This window comes from Erinaceus europaeus, chromosome 12, assembly GCF_950295315.1.
Source record: "Erinaceus europaeus chromosome 12, mEriEur2.1, whole genome shotgun sequence".
Classification (NCBI taxonomy): Eukaryota; Metazoa; Chordata; class Mammalia; order Eulipotyphla; family Erinaceidae; genus Erinaceus; species Erinaceus europaeus.
Window position 1 is genome coordinate 92,329,377 of NC_080173.1, and position 26,580 is coordinate 92,355,956.

General features: G+C 40.7%; 1 protein-coding gene and 1 pseudogene across 4 annotated transcripts in view; both read left to right on the forward strand.

Annotated features, from left to right (window-relative positions):
- The first annotated feature begins 4,677 nt into the window (after nucleotides 1-4,677).
- Nucleotides 4,678-5,851, forward strand: LOC103110067 (small ribosomal subunit protein uS3-like; annotated as a pseudogene).
- Nucleotides 5,852-14,127: 8,276 nt separating this feature from the next.
- Nucleotides 14,128-26,580, forward strand: part of LOC103110066 (protoheme IX farnesyltransferase, mitochondrial) — a 131,433-nt gene continuing 118,980 nt past the window's right edge. The window contains exons 1-4 of one of the 4 annotated variants that reach the window (XM_060204457.1): nucleotides 14,152-14,282; nucleotides 17,173-17,344; nucleotides 18,104-18,237; nucleotides 21,359-21,680. In XM_060204457.1, coding sequence (XP_060060440.1) covers nucleotides 18,169-18,237; nucleotides 21,359-21,680 — 391 coding nt within the window. In that variant the 5' untranslated portion in view covers nucleotides 14,152-14,282; nucleotides 17,173-17,344; nucleotides 18,104-18,168. Of the gene's footprint in view, nucleotides 14,283-17,159; nucleotides 17,345-18,103; nucleotides 18,238-21,358; nucleotides 21,681-26,580 lie in introns of all 4 variants that reach the window. The other 3 variants (XM_060204455.1, XM_060204456.1, XM_007519211.3) reach the window with 3 other exon arrangements.

A 26,580-nucleotide genomic window follows, 5' to 3' on the forward strand; every position in this document is an offset into this window, starting at 1 on the left:
CAGGCTCTGTCAACACTTCAGCGCTCCACACAAATTCATTCAGAGATCAATGAGTTACTGTTACTCATACCTGACGAGATCCAAAAACCACCTGAAGAGGTACAGGCTGTACTTTCCTAAGCTTGTTTGCAAAGCTCAGCTCTTGGAATACAAAGCTACCGCAAAGTTGGTGACTAGCTCTGAAATGTGTGTGTTTTCAAGCAGCCATAAGGGCCAGCACAGTTAACGCTCTGTTGCAGATTCATGCTTCAGATCTTGGCAGTAGGCGATTCAGAAGTCCCACATAATTTTCCCTTCATTGTCTCTATTTTTCAGGGAGGTAGTCTCATTGCATAATAGTTCTTTAAACTATAGTCTCAAAAATTCAAAGTTGTCTCAGTTCTACCAAGGAAAGGGAATCACTGTTAATTGTGAACACCTGCTCCCCAGAATTTTTATGCACATATAAATTCTTCAAAATTAAAACAGGGACATATAATATCCTTGCTCAGGCCCTTGCACTTTGCACCGTGTGCACTTAACCCAGTGCACTACCACCCGGCCCTCACTGCTTAGTTTTAAAATATCTACTCCTCAGGAGTAGGGCAGTAGCACAGTGGGTTAAGCGCAGGTGGCGCAAAGTGCAAGGACTGGCCTAAGGATCCCAGTTGAAGCCCCTGGCTCCCCACCTGCAGGGGAGTCGCTTCACAGGCAGTGAAGCAGGTCTGCAGGTGTCTATCTTTCTCTCCCCCTCTCTGTCTTCCCCTCCTCTCTCCATTTCTCTCTGTCCTATCCAGCAACAATGACATCAATAACAACAATAATAATAACTACAACACTAAAACAACAAGGGCAACAAAAGGTAATAAAATAAATAAATGTTTTAAAAAGATATCTACTCCTACATTACTAATTATACTGAAGTTTTTTTATATTTGTTGAAAATATCTATCTTCATTTCTGCTCACATAATTTGAGCGCTTATTGTTTGTATCTAAAGCTATTCACATTAATAGTGGCACTCCCTTGTCTTCTCTCCTATGATGCAATTTTCCTTTTGACTGACATTTAGCTTTATTTCTTTGGGACACTGAAAAGTTTTAAATTTTTTAATTTGAAAATTAAGTGTATGCACTTTTATGGATTCTATGTTTATTTTATGTCCAAGTTATCTTTGCCATACTTTTATTTTCTTGTATTAATTTATCACAAAATTCAACCCACTTGAAATAAGTTTTTGACACGTTGTGATGTATACATACTTTTTGTCCTTCAGTCAACAGTCATTGGTACTTGTGCTACTTTTCTTTCTTTTTTATTTAAAAATTTTCTTAAAATTATCTTTATTTATTGGAGACAGCCAGAAGTCGAGAGGGAAGGGGGAGATAGAGAGAGACAAAGAGACACCTGCAGTCCTGCTTCACCATTTGTGAAGCTTTCCCCCCTGCAGATGGGGACCAAGGTCTCGAACCTGGGTCCTGTGTACTGTAACATGTGTGCTCAACCAGGTGCGCCACCACCTGGACCCCTGTTTTTCTAATATAAGTACCCTTTTCCCTATTATTTCAACATGACAGCCTTAATTGAATATACAGAATAATGATAGTCTTCGGTCTGTTCTTAGTCTTTATTCTTTTCTAGAATCTCAGTGTTTGTTGTTGGGTAAATTAGATTGGTTGGGTGATGGACAAGTTATATAACTACTAGAGCTTTACAGTCCTTCTCTTTTTGAGATAGAGCCAAACCGAAATAAAGGGAAAGAGAGAAGTAAGTCCAAGCAATGCCTCACCATCCGTGAAGCAGAACGCCGCATGCCGCGCCAGGGATCAAATCCAAAATCTCATATATTACTGTTCACGTTTCTGCTCTAATCACTGGGCTACTTCACTGACCTTACAATGTGTTTTAGTTTCACAGTGAAAAATTGTGCCTTATTCCATTTTATTTATTTACTTATTTATTTTGATAGAACATAGAGAAATTGGGGGGGGGGGGAAGGGAGATAGGGATAGAGAAAAAGAGACACCTGCAGATGTTTCACCAGCAGTAAAGCTTCCTCCTGCAGATGGGGACTGGGGGCTTGAACCTAGGTCCTAGCACATTGTAATGTGTTCATTCAATCAGATGTGTCAGTGCCCAGTCCTTCCATTTTATTTCCTAATACTTCTTACCTCCTCTGGTTCATTTCTTCTTGGATATCTTTAGAATCATTTGAGTAGTTACTGTGTCTGGGATTATTTTACAAACATAAGATACCAGAGAGTATTAATATCATTACAATATTCTCATTCCTAATACAAAAACATGAAGAAAAAATGAACCAGAGCTCCATGTTCCATCCCCTCCATTGGAAGCTTTTCTGCTCTTTATCCCTCTGGAAGCATGGACCCAGAATCATTATGGGGTGTAAAAGGTAGAAGGTTTGGGTTCTGTAATTGCTTCTTCAATGGATATGGGAGTTAACAGGTTGATCCATACCCCCAGCCTGTTTCTATCTTTCCCTAGTGAGGCAGGGCTCTGGAGAGGTAGGGTACTAGGACACATTGATGAGGCTGTCTGCCCAGGGAAGTCCAGTTGGCATCATGGTAGCATCTGCAACTTGGTGGCTAAAAAGCATTAAGATATAAAGCAGAACAAATTATTTAATAATCAGGAACCTAAAGGTAAAAATATAGCAGATTAAAATTTGGGGTCTACTTCCTTAATTTTAAGCCAGATTTCCAGCTTTTCTTCTTTGCTTATCCCAGGAACTCCTTCTAAGTGTAAATAGAAAAGCAGTCTCTCTAAAGTCCCTGGATCTATACCAGACTCACTTCCAGATTCTGTTTTGCCTTATTCTCTGTGTTGCTTGCTCTGAGTTTGAGAAAGGAAGGACTGGTTGAGCTTTGTTTAATGGTCTCTTCTCATTCTCCATCCATAGGTCTCATTTTTTAGTTAAGTCCCAAATTCTGTGTTGATGGGTTCTTTTCTCCATCTGATCTCACCTATACTTTAGTTTGTAGAAATTCCTGGAAATTATACCCAAAAGAACACTACCTTCTGGTTTCAAATACTTATGTGTTCTTTTTCATAATGAATGAGAGTGGGGGGGAATTAATTAAATGCCAGAGGGTGGAAACCATCATTTTAAACTAGTCGATATTTTCTTCTTTTTTTTTTTTTTTTTTCCTCCTCTAGGGTTATTGCTGGGCTCGGTGCCTGCACCATGAATCCACTGCTCCTGGAGGCCATTTTTCCCCCCTTTTGTTGTCCTTGTTGTAGCTTCGTTGTGGTTATTATTATTGCCCTTGTTGACGCAATTCGTTTTTTGATAGGACAGAGAGAAATGGAGAGAGGAGGGGAAGACAGAGGGGGAGAGAAAGATAGACACCTGCAGACCTGCTTCACCGCCTGTGAAGCGACTCCCCTGCAGGTGGGGAGCCCGGGGCTCGAACCGGGATCCTTACTCGGGTTCCTGTGCTTTGCGCCACATGCGCTTAACCCACTGCGCCACCGCCCGACCCCCAAACTAGTCGATATTTTCATGAAAACTTGGAAAACCTTAAGTGGAAGCCCAGATGTTATCTTCCTCTCTGTACCCTCTACCTTCCTCCGTGTGTGAAAGGGAGTAGCACCAGAGATCTATGTTCCCACTGAAACTTTACTCAGAAAATGGAAATGATTACAGTTTCAAATAATATTTTTCTCTCAGTGGCATTTTTTTTCATGAGTGCGAGCGCCAAAACTCATTTTCAGTTAGTGTCCGCCTTTGTGTTACAGTCTGTTTTTAGTTTTCAAACATTCTCTCAGGGATGAGATCTTATCTATGGAAAAAGTTCTTCACTTCTCTGGGGGTAAAATGATATTAAACATGAATATTTTAAAAAATAAAATTAAACTATTCAATTGAAGCAGCTATCAGATTATATTCTTTTATTAACTTTTGTCATAAAAATTATCATATATGAAATGATTATAACATGAGATGGTTGTTTTGTTGGTTTTCAATTATTTTACAATGTTAAAAGTAGGCAATCCTAGATTGGTTTCTAAATTACTATTTTTTTTTTGAGATTTTTTTTTTTTCTGGTCTATATAATCCCAAACCCTAAGAACCACTGGAATGTGTCTTCAAATAGTTCTTCAACAAGTGGAATATTTTCTGAGTCCTTGCAATTTTGAGAATGTCTATCCCACTGAAAGACAAATTACTAGGTATAAATTTCTTAGCTCATAACTTTTTTCTCCCTCAAAACCCTGTGGAGTCATTTGGCATCTAACTGCTACAGAAAAAATGTCTGAGACCAACCGGTTTTATGCTCTTGTAAATAAATTGTTACCGAATTGATAAAACATTTTTTTATTGCACTTCACTCTTAAGGCATTGTAGCACTATCCTTCCAGATACATTCCTCTGAGATTGAATGCATAGTGTCTGTTGGTCAACAGGTCAAATCCTAGTATCACATGAGCACAAAAGTTATTCGTCTAGAGTTTCGTGCCTGTGACTTCTCTGCTCCTGCTGGACACTATTTCTTTTTAAATTAACTATAATTTTGGAAGCTAGACCATCTATTCAAGAAAATATATGTACACCTATGTTCATAGCAATACAGTTTGTAATAGCCCAAGCTTGGAAGCAGCCCGGATGTCCAACAACAAGTAAGTGGCTAGGAAGTCATGGTATCAACACGTATACACAATGGAATACTACTCAGTTGTCACAAATGCTGAAGGTGCTTTTCCTTTCTGCCTTGCAAGATGGCAGAGAAGATTCCCAAGAAGAGGAAGTTTGTTGCTGATGGCATTTTCAAAGCTGAACTAAATGAGTTTCTAACTTGGGATGGAGCTTTCTGAAGATGGTTACCCTGGACTTGAGGTCTGAGTTATACCAACCAGAACAGAAGTCACCATCTTAACCACCAGGACACAGAATGTTCTTGGTGAGGAAGGCACATGGATTTGAGAACTGACTGTTGTGACTCAGCACAGATTTGGCTTCCCTGAGGACAGTGTCGAGCTTTCAGTCGAAAAGGTGGCCACAAGAGGTCTGTGGTAGAGTCTCTGTGTCACAAATTCCTTGGCGGCCTTGCTGTGGTGTGCTACAGTTTATCATGGAGAGTGAAGCCAAAGGCTGTGAAATCGTGTCTAGCAAACTCATAGGTTTGTTAGGTCTATGAAGTCTGTGGACAGTTTGATAACCCATAGTGAGGATCCTATTAAATACTATGTTGGCACCACTGTGTGCCATGTTCTTCTCAGACAAAGAATGCAGGACATCAAAATAAAGATCATGGCGCCTTGGAATCCAAGAGGTAAGACTGGCCTTAAGAAGGCCCTGCCTGACCATGTGACCATTGTAGAATCCAAAGATAAGATACTGCCCACCACTCTAATCTCAGAGCAGAAAGGTAAAAAGTCAGAGCTGCCCGCTATGCAGCAGCCAGTACCCACAGTATAACTGAATCTGTTTGACCCCTGGAGTCTGGGTGTCACTCTAAAGGACCTTTGATAAAATAGCTTTCAAAGCCAAAAAAATAAAAATAAAAAATGCTGAAGTAATCACCTTTCCCTCACCTTGTATAGATCTCAAAGGAATCGTGTTAAGTGCAATAAAGTCAAAGTGAGGACAAATAAAGGACAAATACCAGATGGAACCTAAGAAACAGGAGAGGAGGTGGAAACACAAGGTGAAATTTAGAGTGGGAGTGGTGTATTATACCAAAATACAGGACTCTGGGGAAGGAAGGTAGAGGGTGCTGGGATCTAGAAAGGACCTAACTTGGGGGTGAGAGTGTTTGGGAAACACCTGTCACAGGAAGATAAAAAATTATACCCATATATCAACAAGTAAACCATTATTCCCCCAGTAAAATGATTTGGAAAGATCAGCAGAAGGATCCCAGTTTGAGCCCCTGGCTCCCTACCTGCAAGGGAGTCGCTTCACAAGCAGAGAAGCAGGTCTGCAGGTGTCTTTCTCTCCCCCTCTCTCCATTTCTCTCTGTCCTATCCAACAATGGCGACGTCAGTAACAACAACAATAAAACAACAAGGGCAACAAAAGGGAATAAATAAATATTTAAAAAAAAAGAGGGACCTTGTATTGTTAAATGGGAAACTGGGGAATATTATGCATGTACAAACTATTGTATTTACTGTTGAATGTAAAACATTAATTCCCCAATAAAGAAATAAATTAAAAAGTAAATAAATAAATAAATAAATAAAATAAAAAGAGGGACCTGGGAGGTGGTGCAGTGGGTAAAGTGTTGGACCCTCAAGTATAATTTTTGTTGTAGTTGTTGTTGATCTCGTTGTTGTTGGATAGGACAGAGAGAAATGGAAAGAGGAGGGGAAGACAGAGAGGGGGAGAGAAAGACAGACACCTGCAGTCCTGTTTCACCGCTTGTGAAGCGCAGGTGGGGAGCTGGGGGCTCGAACCAGGATCCTTACACTGGTCCTTGTGCTTAGCGCCACCTGCGCTTAACCCGCTGTGCTACCGCCCAACTCCCACAAGGTCCCTCTTTTTAAATTTAAGGTAGAGACAGAAAGAGAATGGCAGCACTTGCTATTTATGATACCTCCATGTGACATCAAGGGGTTTGAACCTGGGTCCTTATACATGGGAAAGTGGCTGTTCCAGTAGGTGAGTTCTATCTGTCTGTCTGTCTGTCTATCTATCTATCATCTACCTTTCTCTCTATATATTTATATACTTAAATAGTCATTATATTGTTATAGGATGTATGATCCCCCCCCAAAGATATACTGAAATCCTATCACCCACCACCCAAGAATGTGATCTTAACTGGAAATAGGGTCCTTGCACATTTAATCAAATTGAGATTATAAGGATCAATACTAATCCAGTATGACTCCTTTCCTTAGAAGGGGATCATTTGGATGCGGACATAATGCCTTCTGAAGACAGAGACGTGAAAGGAAGATAACCATATGAAGACAGACAGAGACTGGAGTTAGCTTTTGTATGACAATCTAAAGACCAGAATGTTTTGGATTGTTCCAAGGTGAAAGCAGCAAAGAGGCATCTATCCTCCTCTATTAAAAGTTTTGGAAAGACCATGACCCTGTCAAAACCTCAATTTTAGAATTCCAGCCTCTATAAGTGGAAGGCAATATAGTCTCTGTAACTGTACATAGAAGCTGTTACATCACTGTTGTAAACACTGTTTGTAATACTTTGATATATGAGTTCTAACACAGATTTCTCAAAAAAAAAATTGAGCTTCAATTCTGTCAGTAGTGAGGTTGCTGGTTGCTGAGAAATTGAAATATCATCAGAAGAGATAAAATATAAAAATTCTGGTTCAGAGAAAGGCTCTAGTAAGAAGAACTGACTGTGTTATTATCAACATGCCCACCACCACCATTATTGACTTCCCTGGGTAGCCGTCTCTCATCGAAATACTTAATTCCTCTATCTGTACATTTTTATTATCTTTTAAAAAAATATTTAAATCACTTTACTACAGGAAACAATGATTTCCAAGATAGTTTTTTTTTTGGTCACAAGTACAATTAGTTGTCTCTTTATAATAGTTATCTGCACACATCTCCCACCAACTTGAATCTCCCTCCACTACCGTGCACTGGGTCTCCAACACCTGTCTGACCCTCTTCCACTCTTTAGAGTTCTTGATATGCTGCAATAGTTCAAAAGCACTCTAAGCTTTACCCTGTGCTTTCCTTTTCTTTCTTCCTTAAGTTCCACCTTTGAGTGAAGTCATCCTTTATTTTTATTATTTTTTTAATATTTTATTTTTTTCTCTTTTGTTGTCCTTGTTGTTTTTTGTTGTTGTTGTTGTCATCCTTTATTTTTATATAAATCTTATATGATGGTAGATTCATGGGCCCATCCCTAAAACTTTTTGATTCAGTAGATCTTTGGTAGGAGTCTGGAATGATTGCTATTTGAATGTGTCCAGACCTGAACTATCAGTAATAATTGAAAGTACAATGTAATTTGGGTGGTAGACTTGGTATTGGTATTCTTGTTCCATAAGTATAGACACTGAAGTCAAATGAAATTCAACTCAAGAAAGAAAATATAAAATATAAAATCAAGTCGTTTTTTTCAAACCTCAATAACTTCACTATTTTGACGAAATGTGAAACTCTAGACTAGTATGAAACAATGCCAGAGAGGGAGAGACTCTGTAATACATAAAATATGGGAGAGTCTAGTGTTGGGATTAAGAACATATGCTTTGGAATAAGACAGGTTTAATTTCTAGTTGTAGCACTTACTTTCTAAGTATGTGAATCTGGGAAAATTATTTGACATTTTAAGATCTCAAGTCCTTCATCTGAAAATGAAAGTGACAACTATTAGGATTCTTGTGAAGGGTACATGAGATGCAGTGGCAAGGTACTGGATACATAGTAAGCATTAAATTAACAGCATATTTGTTTTTGCAACGATACAATGAAATTTACTTTAAAAAATAATCATCTTCATTTTCTGCTATTGATTGTCTTAAAGGTATGGGCATAGAGAAAAAGTAAAGGCCTATAGATGAGTACTACTAACTAATTTCTGAAAAGAAGGGGTGTCCATCCTTATCTAGGAGCTATTATTGTTTTGAGGTTAACTTTTCTAAGTATTATTATTATTTTGCCTCTAGAAAGTCTCCTTGTATCTTAAAATTCCATGCAATAGTCTACCTTTTATCTACAAGGTATAAATTCCAGGCCTCTTGTGGATGCCAAAACTGTAGACAGTAACAAACACGTCCCAATACATAGATGCCTACTATAAAGTTCAACTTGTAAATTAGGTGCTGTGAAACCCAGGTACAACCACTATCAAGAAACTAGAAGGCTATAACAACAAACTTATAAAGGCTCTCTCAAAATACTTTATTCTGCAAGTAATGGAAATCTAGAATGCAGATGAGGATAGAGATTGCTCTATTTTTCCTGTCCTTGGCAGGCCATTTACCAGAACATATGAGAATCCTTTTTTAACAGTTCCTAGTAGCTAATAGAAAATAGGTATATAAGGATCATCCCAGTGAGTTAGCAGTCCAAACCAGTAGTGCCTGGTAGACTTTGTTTCCAAGTACACTTGGAATAGTCAACTGTCATGTTTCTCTTGGCTTCAAGATGCCAAGGAAGAGGGACCCAAGGAAAAAAAATATTTCCCTGATACAGGGAAGCAGGACATCTGACATTATCAGATGAGTTGGACACGAGTAACTAAGAGACCATGATGAGAAATTAATCTGTACAAAGTGGCTTCTATTATTTTTTTAAATTTAAAATCACTATGCAATTCTATTGTACTAGACAGCTACCACAATCAAATTTGTTTTATTTTCCTTAGTGATGATACTTTTCAGACACCTGACTTCAGCTTCATGATGGCTTCTCCATACCGACTGTCCTTCTGTAAGCTACAATGTGAGACTGTTCAGCTCTCAAGTCCTACTTGTTGAATATTTTATCCGGGATGAAATGAATAGGAAACCAAATGGTAGCTTAAGCATAACAATATGCGTATGGTCATAAGTCTGCAGACAGATGTTCCAGACCTGGTACAATGGCTCAACAATTTGAAGACACTGGACTCTTATTTTTTTTTCCATGCTCCCTTCCTCAGCATATGTTTTTGTCTTCATGCTTGTCACTTTATAATTGCAAGATGGCTGCCTCACTTCTAGGAATGGCATGTTTAGTCCTTCTTCCTGAGAATAGAGGCCGGGGAATCGCCGCCCTTTGTATGCAACTCTTAGCAGGAAACAAAATAACTCCCAGCAACTTTGTCAGCAGGTCTCTCTCTCTCTCTCTCTTTCCACCCATAATTGGCTAACATCTTGGCTAAAAGAAATCTTGACAAAGTACCAGGTGCATGTGAATACGATCACACTGATTGTCTTAACGCAATTGTGATTAATCTCCTGGGACTGGGCATATTGCTTGATTTTGCAAAAATGGCCTCATTTACTCAAGTAGACGAGTATGGCAGGGAATCAAATTTGCTATCATGCATTCCCTGCTGATTTTCCTTTTTCCTGCACTTCTGAAGGTCTTTTTTATTTTTTTAATTTACTTTTGGTATCACCAAATTCATGTAAACAGAGATGCAAACAAGCAGTCAGTAGATTGTAGTGTAATGTCTGAGTGGAATGATCTTGGACCAGCCTTTTATTCTGATTTCATTAGTCAGTTTGGATAAACTACTAATGATTTAAAGAATTAATTTAGCTACTCAGCTGTAAACTGTAATTCATACAGTTAGATGTTATTGTACATCTATTCAAATAAGAACTCACAGCAGTTACCCACCCTGTCTCCAGATTTATCTTGGTACAGCCTGCGTTTAGTAGAGTCAGAACTGAGACACAGCAAGTCTTATGTGTTCCCTATTGACTCTGTCCATAAGAGGACAGCAGTGCTGAATGACTGGAAGGAAGTGAAGGGACAGAGAGACTTTTCTTATGGTTCTTATGACCTCCATGTCAATTCTTTATTCAGTTCTAGAGGCAGCTTCTAAATCTGGTGTGCAGTACTTGAAAGAACCAGTTTGTTCTAGGTCCTATCAGGGACGAAGGCACCATAGGAATGATTCCCTTTAACAGAGGTCTGAGCTCCAGCTTGATGAACATATGTAAGTCAGGGGAACCAGGCCAGGATTAACCACGATGGAACATGACACCTCCACCCAAGGACCATGGCAACATTACCTGGAGCAGGATAAAACTACTGCATTTTCAAAATGTAATAACTCCCACCTCTCTCTTTCCTTTCCCCAACTATTGTGGTGGTACTAATTCCTACAATAGCTGTCATTGTGACTCCTCTCTCTTCTCTCTCTCTCTCTCTCTCTCTCTCTGCCTCCAGGGTTATTGCTGGGGCTCAGTGCCTGCACCATGAATCCACTGCTCCTGGAGGCCGTATTTTCCCCCTTTCGTTGCCCTTGTTGTGGTTATTATTGTTGTTGTTGTTGATGTCATTCGTTGTTGGATAGGACAGAGAGAAATGGAAAGAGGAGGGGAAGACAGAGAGGGGAGAGAAAGACAGACACCTGCAGACCTGCTTCATCGCCTGTGAAGCAACTCCCCTTTAGGTGGGGAGCCGAGGGCTCGAACTGGGATCCTTATGCCGGTACTGGGTCCTGGTCCTTGAGGTTTTGCCACCAGGTGCGCTTAACCTGCTGAACTACCACTTGACCCCCGTGACTTCTCTTTTTACCTTAATTACCTACTGTTAATCTTTATGTCAAATGGTCTGCTCAAGTAACAGGGATGCTGTCTCCTGAATGGGCCTGATAGATTAAACTCACTGGTACTGCTCCTGAGGTTCCCCAGGAAGGCACAGTCTTTCTTGGGAAAGAAGTCCATGGACAACAATAGTAGCGTTTACTAGCAAGAAAAAGTAATTAAAGGGGCGTTGGGTGGTGGTGCACCTGGTTAAGTGCACCTATTACTAAGCTTCTCACCTGCAGCAAGAATGCTTCCCGAACTGTAAAGCAGGTCTGCAGGTGTCTTATCTTTCCCTCCCTCTCTCTCTCCCCAACCTCTTTCACCTTCTCTCTGTCTTATCGAATAAAGATTAGAAAGAGAAAAGAAATGGAAAAAAAAAATGGCTGCCGGGAGCACTGGATTTCTAGTTTCCATACCAAAGCCCCAGCAATAACCCTGGTAGCAATTTAAAAAATAATAATAAATAAAAGTACACTCCTCTGTAGACCAGGGAACATTCAGAAGAGAGTTGTGTTTATTCATTTATTTATTTATTTTATTATTTTTTTGGTATAGTTCTTTTTTTCATATATATTTATTTTATTTATTTATTCCCTTTTGTTGCCCTTGTTGTTTTATTGTTGTAGTTATTATTGTTGTTATCGTCATTGTTGGATAGGACAGAGAGAAATGGAGAGAGGAGGGGAAGACAGAGAGGAGAGAAAGATAGACACCTGCAGACCTGCTTCACCGCCTGTGAAGCGACTCCCCTGCAGGTGGGGAGCTGGGGTTCAAACCGGGATCCTTATGTAGGTCCTTGTGCTTTGCGCCACCTGCGCTTAACCCGCTGCGCTACAGCCCGACTCCCCTTATTTATTTATTTTTAACCGGAGCACTGCTCAGCTCTAGCTGATGGTGATACAGGGAATTGAGCCTAGTTTTGATAAAGGAAAAGTGCACTTAGAACAGAAGAGGAAGTGGGTGAACTCCAGAGGGAGAGCTGTATCATTCTCCATCAATCAGCAAGGGGTTTTATGGGGTTTTTCTCCAAGCAGTCAGTCCCTCCCCCCACCCCCCCCCCACCCCCAAGTCTGATTGTGTAGTCTAGCTGGGTTTTTTAAATATTTATTTATTTACTCCTTTTTGTTGTTGTTGCCTTTGTTGTTTTTATTGTTGTAGTTATTATTGATGCCGCTGCTTGAATGAGTCTTATCCTGCTCCAGGTGGTGTTGCAAGACAAAATGAGCTGTGTTCAAAATGTGTGGGGAAAGAAGCTCAACAAAGTTGTGGCACATATTTGGCTACTCAAAACTCATTCTCTGTTTCAGTTTAACGCGGCTTTGACTGGGGCTGAGGGAGGTGTTTATAGTAATAAAATCGCTGCAATGCTGCTTTCTGCTTTCTCAATGCTCCTGGTAGCTAGGTGGCTAAAGCAATGTTTATGCTGATAAGAAATTCTCTTCTTCTTTTTTAATTTTGTTTTATAAAATGGAAATACTGACAAGATTATAGGGTAAGTCATAAAGCAACACCCAGCCAACCTTGGCTACTTGTCAGAGTCACCTGGAAGACTTTAAAGATTTACAGACATCAGATGCCCCAACACAGTAAGTACTATTATCAGTCTCATAGAAATTACACCACATACTTAAACCACCTCCTGATCAATTAAATCAGAAAGTGCGTGTGGAATGGATAAATAAGACCTGTGAGACTCCAACCAAATTACTGGAAACAGAGCTGGCAGTCAGCTGAGGTAAAGAACAAACACCTCATCACAGACCCCTGCAAGCGTCAACCCGGCTTTGACCTAGCACGTTATGATCGGGCCCTCCTCAATCACTATCGAACAGGCCATGGCCGGTGCGCCGCTATGTTCCATCGCTGGGGAGCCAGAGACAACCCGAACTGCCCCTGCGGCTCCAGACAGACTATGACCCACATAGTCAACGACTGCCACCTCTCCAGATTCAAAGGAGGTCTCAAAATCTGACGCTGTTGACAAAACCTGTCGCTGTTGACTGGCTATGGAAGAAGGGCAAACGCTAGAAGAACTGGATTCCAACTATCTATTACTTGACAATACAACTATGTTTAAAGGGTTGATTAATCCCAACACTAACATAAAAGCTAGAGCTGAGAAGTGCTCATTAAATATATATATATTAGTTTGAATATTTCATATACTCAAGTCGTGAATTCCCAAATTCTCTAGACTTACGATAATCAGAGTATCATAGGCATGTTTCTCCTTGGCCAATAGATTTTTTTCCCTTCGTTTTCAGTTGTTTTCCAAACATAGTGACAAGTTACGATCAGTATTTGAATAAAGTGTATACTCCTTGAAGAAAAAAATACCAGTAAATATCAATACGTTATTTTTTTCAACTTCTGAAAAGTTTCCATGTGCTTTTATAAACACTTTGTGTCTGTACTGGTAGCTAAAGATAACCTCTCTTTGAGTGGCACTTTGAACTTCAAGAGTTTTCCCTAACTAAAGTCACCTACTTAATACCAGAACTCTTATCAACTGTTACAGAATTATTCCCACCATTAGGTTTGACCTAAACCTCTTGAAATGATTCACACCTTCTGAGGGGTACATTTCCACACAATACCCACCCCCCAGAGTTCCATATCCAATCCCCTCCCTTGACAGGAATCCCCCCAATAACTTAAAAAACAAAAAACCCACAAAAAACCGTGAGCAAAACGTTCAGCTAAACCCTGTCCATCTCAGGAAGTTCCTTGGGTCCCGACACAGGACGCCGGACGACCACCTCTGGGACTCACAGGCTCTATGGGGGCTTAGCCTTTTCTCCCAGACTTAACCACCTCCACCCCCTCTTTCTCCCCAAGAACTCCGGACCTCCCACGAGCCGCACACCACCAACCTCCCCACCAGCCACAGCATCAAGACATAACTTCCGGGATCCGCTCGCCGGAAGTGACTCACCGGAAGTGCGTCTCCACCCACAAGGGGGCGGGGAAAGAAGATGGCGGCGCCCTGTTGCGGTTGAGAGGAGAGAGAGAGAGAGAGAACGGAGGGTGCGGGAAGGCGACCCGGCTCGTGCGTGATGGCCACATCCCCGCACAATCTGTCCTCACGCCTCCTGACAGGTACTGCGCTCGCTCTTCGGCTCTCGTTTGGGGAAAAAATTCTCTTTCTCGCCATGTGCGAGGTTTGTGGTTCCATCTGACTGCAACCTTGGGAGCCCTTGGGGAGGTCGGCTGGCCGCCAGGGAGGGCAAGTGACCCTTACAGTTGCCTTAAAGAGACTTTGAGGCTGGAATCTCAGCAAGCGCTGTGGCGCTGGTGGTATCGCCTGTGCTCTGTTGCCTCCTCCCCTTGTCATGTCTACCAGGTCACAGGGGGGGGCTTGGTGCTTTCGACTTTCAGAAAGGACAAGGCAGTCACCTTCTGGCTCCTCTTGGAACCGGCTTCTTGGCTTGTCAGAGCCTCCGTTCCTGGACACTTGTCAGCAAAGTCTAGGCAAGAGCTTTTTGGCAGGAAAAGCCCTGTTGCATTATAAACGGTTCTTCTTCTAGCGTTTGCCATTCTTCCGTAGCCAGTTAAATGGCTTTGAAAGTGACTGGGATCCATGTGGATTCAGTCGGCTAGGAAGGATCGCCAGTTTCCCCAATGAATGGGTAGTCCCCTGCAAACTTTGGCTTTGTTCTCACCCCCTCCCCCCGCCCCACCTCCCCAAATAATGCTGGAAGGACCAGTAACAGTACACGTTGAAGGTGGAATGTGTTTCCTCTTACAGAGGTCTCAGTTTCCACGTCACCTGTGCAGAGAGACTGACGACATTATTTAAAGTTGAGACATTCGGGCTAGGTGAACATATTAGTTAGTATTTATGGAAATACTTATTTCTTCGCTTAAAATTGGTATTTTTCATTGCTTACTCAAAAATAGGAAAAGTCAGTCGCACTCCATAAAGCTAGATTCATCCCTGCTCCTGTCTTCTCTCATCACCCCGTTTTGGTTATGCTGTTTATTAGCACAAATCTGTACGGGTTTCTTTTTTTTTTATTTCTTTATTGGGGAATTAATGTTTTTACATTCGAGAGTAAACACAGTAGTTTGTACATGCATAACATTTCTCAGTTTTCCATATAACAACAATACAACCCCCACTAGGCCCTCTGTCATCCTTGGATCTGTATTCCCCCCACCCCCCAGAGTCTTTTACTTTGGTGCAATACGATTCTTTTTTTTTTTGTTTAGTATTTTATTTATTTATTATTAGATAGAAACAGAGAAATTGGGGGTGGGGATAGAGCGGGTTAGAGACAGAGTGACACCTGCAGCCCTGCTTCAGCACTCAGGAAGATTTTCCCCCAGCAGGTGGGGACCAGGGACTTGAACCCTGGTCCTCATGCACTGTAATGTGAGCGCTTAACCAGGTGTGCCACTGCCTGGCCCCAGTCGGTATGCATTTCTATGCCACTTTCTTCTGCTTTCCCTCACTGGAATACAACTCTTGAAAGCAACAAATTCCTGTATGGTTCAGATGTGCTTCTCAGTGCCCGGAATAGTGCATGTTATGCTGTTAGTTGTCAGTAATTGCTGGTGAATGAATGGCATTTGTCCTGTTGAAGATGTCAAAGAAAGGGTTGGGTATTGCTTTTGTCTGCAGTTTAGAATGTGAACTCATGACTAGTTAATAACATGTTGCCTGTGCTCCGTATTGGAGGTACATAACCAAGTACTCCATTGTTCATTGCTCCCCTTTCACCCCCACAAGTGGGGGCCAGGGATTTGAACCTAGGTCCTCTCACAGTGTAATATGTGCACTCTACCACATGTGCTACTGCCTGGCCCATTTATGATTATTTTTTATCTGTGTAATCTCAAAGTAAACTTGCCTTTAAGCCAATTGAACTTGAAGATTTCAAAGGTCACTTCCGGTTCAGAGGACGGGTAAGAGCATGAGAAGTGAGAAGGAGTATGGATAAAGATTGACCTTGACTTTAGTCCATGTTGAAGTGGGGAATAAGTAAGAGGGGTTCATTTTTGTTTCCACTTTGGTCTACTATAAAACTTTTCTATAATGAAATGTTTTGTCTAATGGGCTGTAATCTTCCATTCCTCCTCCTCCTCCTCCTCCTCCTCCTCCTCCTCTTCTTCTTCTTCTTCTTCTTCTTCTTCTTCTTCTTCTTCTTCTTCTTCTTCTTCTTCTATTTCCTGATTGGTCTTTAGTTATTTACTATCTTTGGGGGTGTTTGATTTTTACCTTAGTGCTCTTCAGGGAATTAATTTTTTTTAGTGTTAGAGTTCTCACCTCTATTAAGGTGTTTTTCTCATGCTATATGCTTTCTTTTACCTTTTAATTCTGTGCATTAGGTTCCTTTGCTCAGAATCCCTCATTCCCCGTACACGAGCAGCTAATAGTACACATAGGTTGCTTCTGGGTTGTCTTTTCAATGTTCTTGTAGAAGTAATTAATAGAGAGCTTAGCTGCTTGAAGTTCTGAGCATCACTTCCAGAAAAATCTGTTAGTGGTCTGTATGACTGAAGAAATCTGCAAGATTTATCTACTGAGGTTAACTGGGATGCTTAGGTATCTCTAGAGGTCATGTCCAGTAAGGGTCTGGAAATGTCACTCACCAGGTAGGACCCAGGTTTGAACTCTAACACCACATGGGAATACCACAGAACTGGTGTCTTTCTTTCTGTCTCTCTGAAAGCAGAAAGTCGTCCTGAAGTACATCTAATATACCCGTTATTTATTGAGAAAAATTGTGCTTCTTCTTTTGTTTTTCTAAAAATGGCTGAGCTGATTGGCCTGTGTTTTCGCCCGCCTTCCTTCCTCCCTCCCTCCCTTCCTTTTTGTTTTTTTTGAAAAGTGTCGCGAGCAAGGTATAAGAGTAAGGACTCACTTGGAGAGCATGTCAGGGTTAAGCAATAATTCTTTACTTATTTAGATGCCAGAGAAGAGTCACACAATTCACACAACACACAGTCAACCCAATACCTCTCCTTACTCAGTAGCCATTTGCAGGGAAGGCTCACAACGTGGTCACCAGTCGTGGTCACCAGTCGCTGTGTCACAGAGCTGATGGTCCTTCGTCCACTGGTATAACCAGATGAACGAGGGTCTCTGGAAGCTGGAGAAGCAGCTACTTAGCCTGGCCACATGTGCTTAAATCTTTAGCACCACCGGCAGCATCCCGGTTAGTAGCGGTGACAGTGCTTCATTCAGCTGGTTTCTGAGCCTCTATATATACTAACTTGCCTCTGGTTTTAAGGTTACATCACATTGGCCAATCAGGTTTGGGTTGACATTAGAGTAATTCTTATCCTACTTATATATGTCTCTGTCTTATCACACTATGCAGGTGCACTATGGTTACTATGGTTACATGTTCACTACAAAAAGCTATCTGTGTGTTTATTCCAGTATCTAATATCATAAAAGCACAGTGATCCAGGGGCTGACGGTAGCACAGCAGATTAAACAGACATGGCACGAAGTACAAGGACCAGCATAAGGATCCTGGTTCAAGCCCCTGGCTCCCCACCTGCAGGTGTCTTTCTTTCTATCTTTTTATCTCTCCCCCTCTGTCTTCCCCTCCTCTCTCAGTTTCTCTGTCCTATCCAGCAACAACAACAGCAATAACAACAACAAAATGGGAAAAAAAAAAAAAAAGGCCTCCAGGAGCAGTGGGTTTGTAGTGAGGGCACCAAACCCCGGTTATAACCCTGGAGACAACAAAACAAAACTACAAAAAATAGTGATCCTAAAGAATCATACTGATTTTAGCAGTGAGTTGGAGTGAGAAATTGTGGTTATGCACATAACTGGATTAGCTCATTTGAAAATTCTGATACAACAGGCTGTGATGATTGACTAGGCTTATGGCTGGTTATGGTCATCATTGGGTGAGAAGGATTAACTTTAATATTTCTCCTCTTTTCTCTTTTTCCTTCAGGTTGGGTAGGAGGATGTGTCTGGTATCTGGAAAGGAGAGCCGTGCATCAATGCCCTCATAAATCCATGCATCTTTTGAGGAGTACCAATAAACAGTGGATCACATTTCGACACTTTAGCTTCCTGAAGCGTATGGTATGTTCAGAAGACCATCTTTACTATGCTGCTACTGCCTTAATTTTCTCTGTATGAGGAAATATCAGACATTCCTACTATAAGAAGTGCTGTTTGAAAGGAACTTTTCTTTTATCCCTTTAAATTTATCGCAAACTTTTCAGTCCTTTGATTCCTCTTAACTGAGACCAGAAAAAAAATTCTGCTCTTTGAGGTTGAAAGGATGATTCTGAATTGACTGATTATGATTGGGGAAAGATTGAAGACTTTGATGAGACAAAGGTTAAGAAAAACCTGAGTTGTTTTCATATATCTTTTAAAATTCTTTATTTTTTAATTTTTAACATTTTAAAAAATTATCTTTATTTATTTATTGGGTAGAAACAGCCAGAAGTCAAGAGGGAAGGGGGTGATAGAGAGGGAAAGACACAGAGAGACACCTGCAGCCTCTGCTTCACTACTTTCAAAGCTTTCTCCCTGCAGGTGGGGACCAGGGACTCATTCCAAGCTGCCCCAATATCAGGACCCATCTTTGTCATTTTTTTTTTTTTAAATAGAAAAAGGCCATAGAAAGGAAAAGTCAAAACAGAAAAACTCTGTAACTAGAGTGCATGCATGGGACCAGGGAGTATGGACCCAAGGTCATTGTGGGATGCAGAAGGTGGAAGGTCTGGCTTCTGTAATTGCTTCCCTGCTGAATATGGGCATTGACAGGTCCACCATACTCCCAGCCTGTCTTTCTCTCTCCCTAGTGGGGAAGGGCTCTGGGGAAGTAGAGCTCTAGAACACATTGGTGGGGTTGTCTGTCCAGGGAATTCTAGTCGGCATCATGCTAGCATCTGGAACCTGGTGGTTGAAAAGAGAGTTAACATAGAAAGCCAAACAAACTGTTGATCAATCATGGACCTAAAGGCTGGAATAGAGCAGATAAAGAGTTGAGGGGTCCTCCATTTTGTAGATAGCTAGTAGGCATATTTTAGTTATATTGGAAAGGCCCTGTGGTTATACTAGTGGTTTTTCTTTTTTTTCCCTGATCCTGAAATCTGGTATGCAGGTGGATCCAAGGTATTATCTGGGGAGATGATGTCATGGCTTGAAAAAGGACCAGAAAGCTGGATCAAAGAAGAGAGTAGCTCCCTAATATGGGAAAGGGGTATAAACATTGTTGACTGTACACCCCAACGATTTGATGTGATCTGGGGCCCATATTCAGCTTAGGAGCCTATGTGACCTCTGCATCTCTGTAGATCTGAGCTCACATTCTGTGGTCATGAGTAGGAACATTCCAATCTGCCCCAATATCAGGACCCATCTTCCTCAGGTGTAGCATAGGGTATGTTGTCCAGCCTCCCTTCAGAGGATGGAACATTCTCTACCATTGTTGATCCAAGTTGAGGGCAAGGTCCTATGGGGGCTCACAAAGGGGCCTATTGTGTTGTTCCTGATAGAAATGACTGGTAGCAATGGAGAGAGGCGATTTATTTGAGGTCTAGGCCCATCATTTCTGTTTGGGAGTCTCAGGACTCCCCGATTAGGGCCCCAGCTGATGGGGTGGCCTGATGGTGACTAAAGAATCATCGTTAAAGTATGCCAGTCTGTTGCCCTTATTCAGCCTTTTGAACAGATTTTCAACGTGCACTTTTGCGTACATTTGAATTGAATTTTTGGAATTTCCTACGTATTTTACAATGGACATTGGCAGATGTGTTTCAGTTCTCTTATAGGGTGTTTCCTGAGTTGACCCTATGAGATTGTAAGCCTCAGAGTAGTTTACTCTGTATTAACCGGAGAGGGCATTTGTCTTTTTTTTTTTTTTTTAAAATAGAAAAAGGCCATAGAAAGGAAAAGTCAAAACAGAAAAAACTCTGTAACTAGAGTACATGCATGAGAGAATAGCAAATTTATAACCAAAAGTCCATTTAAACTTTTGTCAGTTTTTGAAATTAAATATCTGAAATGTTTAATTGATTTATAGATTAAGAGTCTTGTATATTTATATGGGAAACTAAAAACATTTAATGTAAATAATGTAAACGAACCCAGTTCTTTCCTAAGATGAGTATAGACAAGCTTGAGCCTTTGGATGTAATGGGAAAGTCACTGGTCTGGTTACCATGACAGGTGACTCCCAAGTCCTAGGGCCACATTTAGCAACTGTTGTTGACTTGTGACTCTGTCTGTTTGTTTCATCATCTGTAAATTGAGTAAGTCTAATACTATTCCATCATCTTGAACAGTTGTGGAGAAGACTCAGAGAAATATATAAGCTATAGAGATAATGTTACATAAAAGTATGAGGTGTTCCACAAATGTTAGTAGCGCTTTCTGTCATTTCATAGCAAGTGATAAAAGATCGTCCAGCTCTGAAAACTGTTTTCTTTCCACAAGCACAGTGCTGTGACATCTCTTAGCCCTAGATTGTGTCTGACCTCCGAGTCCCTCTCTGCACTGTTTGCCTAGAAACATAGAAAGTCAGCAGGTTGAATTGAACTCTTGATTATAGAACACTTCTTTGGGTTGTATTTGGAATGCTAAATCTCTTATTTTTGATTCAATGGTGGGGGAGGAAATTCTAGTGGGGATGAGAGAAAAATATTTTCTTTTTTTTTTTCCAAGGAACTTAAGTTCCTAGGCTATTCTAAATTGTAGAATTTGAAAACTGTTGATGGCACATTCATTCTATCCTCTGTATCTGTTAAGAGGTAATTTTTTTAATATTTATTCCCTTTTGCTACCCTTGTTTTATTGTTGTAGTTATTGATGTTGTTGTTGTTGGATAGGACAGAGAGAAATGGAGAGAGGAGGGGGAGAGAAAGATCTGCAGGCCTGCTTAGGTTGTGAATCGACTTCCCTGCAGGTGGGGATCTGGGGGCTGGAACCGGGATCCTTACGCTGGTCCTTGCACTTTGCGCCACCTGTGCTTAACCTGCTGCGCTACCGCCCAACTCCCAAGAGACAATTTTTATCTAGCAAGCACTTTAAGATTAGTTAGTTCAGGAACTAGATATTGTAAGAAAAGTACCATGAACATTGGGCAGACAGAGAGTGTTAACATGCAGCTAGTACTTAAAAACAATTTGGGCTTTAGTTTTTTTTGTGTGTGTGTGTGACATGCCCTTTTTTTGTTTGTCTTTTAATTTAGTATGTCACACAGCTGAACAGAGGTCTCAACCAGCAAGCCAAACCAAAGCCAGAACCAGTGGCAGCACCTTTCCTTGAAAAAACATCTTCAGGTCATGTCAAAACAGAACTTTATGACATTAGCCCTCTCTTGCCCCCAACCATATCTTTACCGAGAAAGCCAAATGAAAAAGAAGTGATTGAACTAGAATCTGCCTCTGTAGTGGAAGGCTCAATAGAAATGGAAAAACAGATGAAAGAAGGAAAACAGTGGAAGGAAATGAAGCTGCATGTGGATGATTTGCCAGGAATTTTGGCCCGGCTGTCCAAGATCAAACTTACAGGTACTTTGTTTTTCACTATAGCTTTATCCTTACTTGAAATCTTATCTTTAGTTAAGCAAAAACCAAACCAAACGAACCAATGAAAAAATTAATTTTGTTTACTCTTTTGAAAGTCGTAAGTCCTCTCTTCACTCTAATTGAGATTTGAAATGAAATTCTATTGAGGTTTACTTACACAGAATTGTAAAGAATATTGCATAGAGAAGCTATCAGGGAAGGGGATGGGATATGGAGTTCCGGTGGTGGGAATTGTGTGGAGCTGTACCCCTCTTATCCTATGATTTTTGTCAGTGTTTCCTTTTTTATAAATAAAAATTTTAAAAAAAGTTGTAGTAAAAATAGTCTCTTACTAACCATTAAAGTACAATGCTTCTCCTGCTTATTTCCTTCTTTTTGTGTTTTCACAGCTGTGATCATTTAAAGATGTCATGAAATAATGAGTTTTGTCTGAGTCCTGAAAATAGGAAAGACTATTCTGCTGTGCTTCTTGGGATTTTGTTTGTTTTTTGCTGTGCTGCTTGGTACAGTGAACCTTCAGTGGTAACTGGCTCTCCCAGATCGCTGCTCTGCTTTACTGCTTATACGACCTTTGGAATTGTCCCAGGGAAGCTGGGACTTAGAGTCTCTCTCTGAAAAGAGATTTGGAGCTACATGTTTGTCTGCCTTCTAGCAAGCTGCACTGATTTTCATTGAGCATATTGGGCTAGTAATCCATCATTTTATCACTTGGTTATTATAAACACCCTGCTTGTCATGAAAAGCTTTACTGTTATCACCCCATCTACCTTAATCTGTTAGAATGTTATGTTCTGGGTCATCCTATAGAATGAAGATCTAGTTTCTCCTTGAAGGAAAATAAGAAATGTATTGGATGAATAAGAAAGATTAAACTAGGCAATCTTTGAGACAGGAAGGCATAAATAATGCCATTAAGTCAGTATTGGAAAATGAACAGATAAGACTGAGAGACTTTTGAGGTGAGAGAAGACTAGGGAAAGAATTGTATTTATTTGATGTTTTTTTTTTTCCTTTCCCCCCTCCATTGGAAGCTACAGTAGTTTTTCCAAGGTTGCAGACATGGCTTGGCTATTATTTCTTCTTTTTTTCCCCTTTAATGGGGGGAGGGGGATGTGGATTATTGATTTACAGTCAACATTAAATACAGTAGTTGGTACATGTGTAACACTGCTCCGTTTTCCACCTAGCTCTCTAACTAAGTTGAAACTAAGATCTTGGTTGGAAAGAAGTAGACTGTGTATCTTTATTCAGCAGTGATAAAGGTCACTCACTTAACACCTTTCTTTGGGGATGATAGAGGGACATAAGGAGTTTCACAAAGGAGCTGAAGAAGCTTAGTAAGACTTCCATAGTAGAACTCATTGTAGGTGATAGCCATGCAGATCTACGTGAGTGCTTTTATTTATTTATTTATTTATTTTCTTTCCCTCCCAGTGGGACTTTATTGGGGTGTCACAGCTGGAATCACTGGTTTTCCCCCTTTTGTTGCCCTTGTGGTTATTATTGTTGTTGTTGATGTCGTTTGTTGTTGGATAGGACAGAGAGAAATGGAGAGAGAACAGGAAGACAGAGAGGGGAAGAGAAAGATAGACACCTGCAGACCTGCTTCACTGCCTGTGAAGCGACTCCCCTAACAGGTGGGGAGCCAGGGGCTCAAACAGGGATCCTTCCGCTGGTCCTTTCTCTCTGCGCCACATGCGCTTAACTCGCTGTGCCACCGCCCGACCCCCTATTTATTTATTTATTTATTTTATTTAACCAGAGCTCTGGCTTATGGTGGTGCAGGGGATTGAACCTGAGACTTTGGAGCCTCAGGCATGAAAGTCATTTTGCATAACCATTATGCTATCTACTTCTGCCCTACTTGAGTGCTTTGTTGTAGCTAACAGGAGCCATCATATTTCTGTAGAAGTGCCTTTCATCATTGGCACAAATGGTGTGGTGTGTCATTCTATTGCTAAGTTAAGAGTGATTGTAGACCGGCAGTCCGGCGGTAGCACAGTGGGTTAAGCACAAGGACCTAGTAAGGATCCTAGTTCGAGCCTCCAGCTCCCCACCTGTAGGAGAGTCGCCTCACAGGTGGTGAAGCAGGTCTGCAGGTGTCTATCTTTCTCTTCCCCCCTCTGTCTTCCCTTCCTCTCTCCAGTTCTGTCTGTCCTATCCAGCAATGACACCAATAACTACAACAAGGGCAACAAAAGGGAATAAATAAATGAATATTTTTAAAAAAAAAAAGAAAAAAGAGTGACTATAGACCAAGACCTCTCAGTTTGGAGGCATCACTCTAGTTAAGGCAGCTCCTAACTTCTCTCCAGTGAAATACAGCAGCCCCTAGAGGGCAGGGACTATGCCATATTGTACTTGTTGAGTACTTCTGTCTTGGTACCATGCATTTTACTTGTTAGAGACTTGCTTTTAGTGGAGAAACTGACAAAACAGTCCTCCAGAGGAAGGAACTATAAGCAAGAAAGGGATTATAAAAACCTTTCACTTGGGGGGAATACGATTTTTCTCCTGCTTGAAAGGAGAAGGAATGGGCTGGTGCAATAGCTCACCTGGATAGCCTGCTGCTTTACCATGTGCACGACCCAGCTCCTAGCCTGCCCCTACTGCATTGAAGGAAAGAGGAAAGAGGAGGGAGATGGTGAGGGGAAGGAGATTGAAGATATGTTGACTAGCTTCAGATATTTATAGCTCTGTCAATGTGAAGGAATAATGATGTTAATAAGTAGTTCAGAAGACAGAACAGGAAATTTCATGAACAGTATAGATCCTCTCAGTATGTAGGGGACAGAAAATTACTTTGGTCTCTCTCACTTTCATACCAAAAATTATATATATAAAATAGATGGGTTATCAGAAAGATTTAGAATACATACACATCTGTAAAAATAAAACATCTGGTCAAATCTATATGTATTACAAATCCAGAACTCTTTCTTAGTGCCTGTGTGATGTTGGATAATTTACTTAACTTGGAGGTGTCTTGGTTTATCTGAATAGGAATAAAATGAGGGGCCAGGCAGTGACACACCTGGTAGAGTTCACATGTTACCATGTGCAGTGACCCAGGTTTAGTGCCCCAGTCCTCACCTGCAAAGGGGGCCAGGGGCAAACTTCATGACTGGCAAAGTAATTCAGTAGATGTCTCTGTCTTTCTAGCTTCCATTCCCTCTTAATTGCTCTTTTCCATTATAAAGGAAATTAGTGTTGCAGGTGTTATGAATCCAGCGACAGAGTAGGAACAGAGAAGAATACTTCTGTCTATGGAATGAGTTGAAGAATGAGTGTTTATTAGACAGAGAAGGCAAAGGTCATAAGTAAAGGGAGAAGCCTTTGCAAAGGTGTAGAAGATTGATACATTATAGTATGTTCAAATACTGCAGTATACTGAGTAATACAATGTAACTTGAATTTTCTGTAGGACTAGTACTTGCTGGTATTGAAGGGCCAGGTAGGGATACATTGTTATATTGGGCTGTTGGAAAAGTCATGATGTATTTTTCTATGCAAAAATGTATCATGACTTTTCTGATAACCCAATATCTGTATGTCTTTTATACCTTCACAGTCAAAAGTCTTGTATGGTTCTTTGGAGGAACCCAATCATTTTTTGTTTTATCTTATCTTTTAAGTAGTTTCCAATTACTACTGAATTAGTATAAGACTATTATAAAGATATTTAAAATAAGGGAGTCAGGCGGTAGCGCACTTAGCACAAAGTGCAAGGACCATCATAAGGATCCCAGTTTGAGCCCCCCCACCCCATCCTCACCTGCAGGGGAGTCGCTTCACAGGTGGTGGAGCAGGCCTGCAGGTGTCTGTCTTTCTCCCTCTTTGTCTTCCCCTCCTCTCTCCATTTCTCTCTGTCCTAACAACAATGACATCAATAACAATAACAACAACAACAACAAAAAAGCACAAGGGCAACAACAGGGAAAATAAAGAAATAAAATATAAAAAATAATTTAAAAAATATATTCAGAATGATACAGGAGGGTTAGATAACATGAAAAAGTACCCATCCTTTCTAGGTAAAATACCTGCTTACAATGTAGCCATACAGCTCGCCTGGGAGGATCCCTGCTTTGTCGTGTACATGGCCAAGGTGTGAGGAGAAACGTCAGTGCTTGCTGTCTTCCCAACTTCCTAGCTCTTCCTCTGTCTGTCTGTCTGAAAAAGTTGGTTCTGAGTGGGGAAGCACTAACAGTGACAAAAAGAGAAAAAGTAGCTTTGCAGACACACATGGAGCTTAAAAGATACAGAGACAGATATTCATTTTAATAGACTAGGATTATGTATTTTGTGTGTTCTTGTACATATATACACACAGATACAATTCTGAAACTTGCCATTTTAACAGTTTTGACTGACAGATTTACTACAGTGTGTACTGTTTCATCATATTACTATTAACCCTCTATAGGTGAATACTTTGGGTTGTGTTTTTTGTTTGTCTTTGCTTTTAAAAACTACTCTGCGTCTAGCTTTTATGCACATCAGTCTTTGTGTCCTTATGAATCTTCAGGATGAATGTCAAGAAGTGCAATTGCTAGCTTTCGACATTTTAATTTTGATAGGCTAACAAGTTTATCTCTTAATTTTGATAGATTAACCAGTTTGTTTCTTATAAAAGGAGAGTCCGGTTTACATTTGTATTCCTTTTCATAGCATGTGGAGATCTGACTCCCTCCATATTCTCTGCTTGTGCATAAGCAGTCATGAGCAGTTTTTCCTGTTAACATGCTTCTTAATTTAAAAAATAAATCTGTTACCTTGGTTCCCCCTCAGACATTGAGTGCTGACCCCTCTCTGGATAAACTCAGAGTCTTCTGGTATGAGATACTGGCTGAACAGTGCTGTTCATATTTGCAAATGCAAA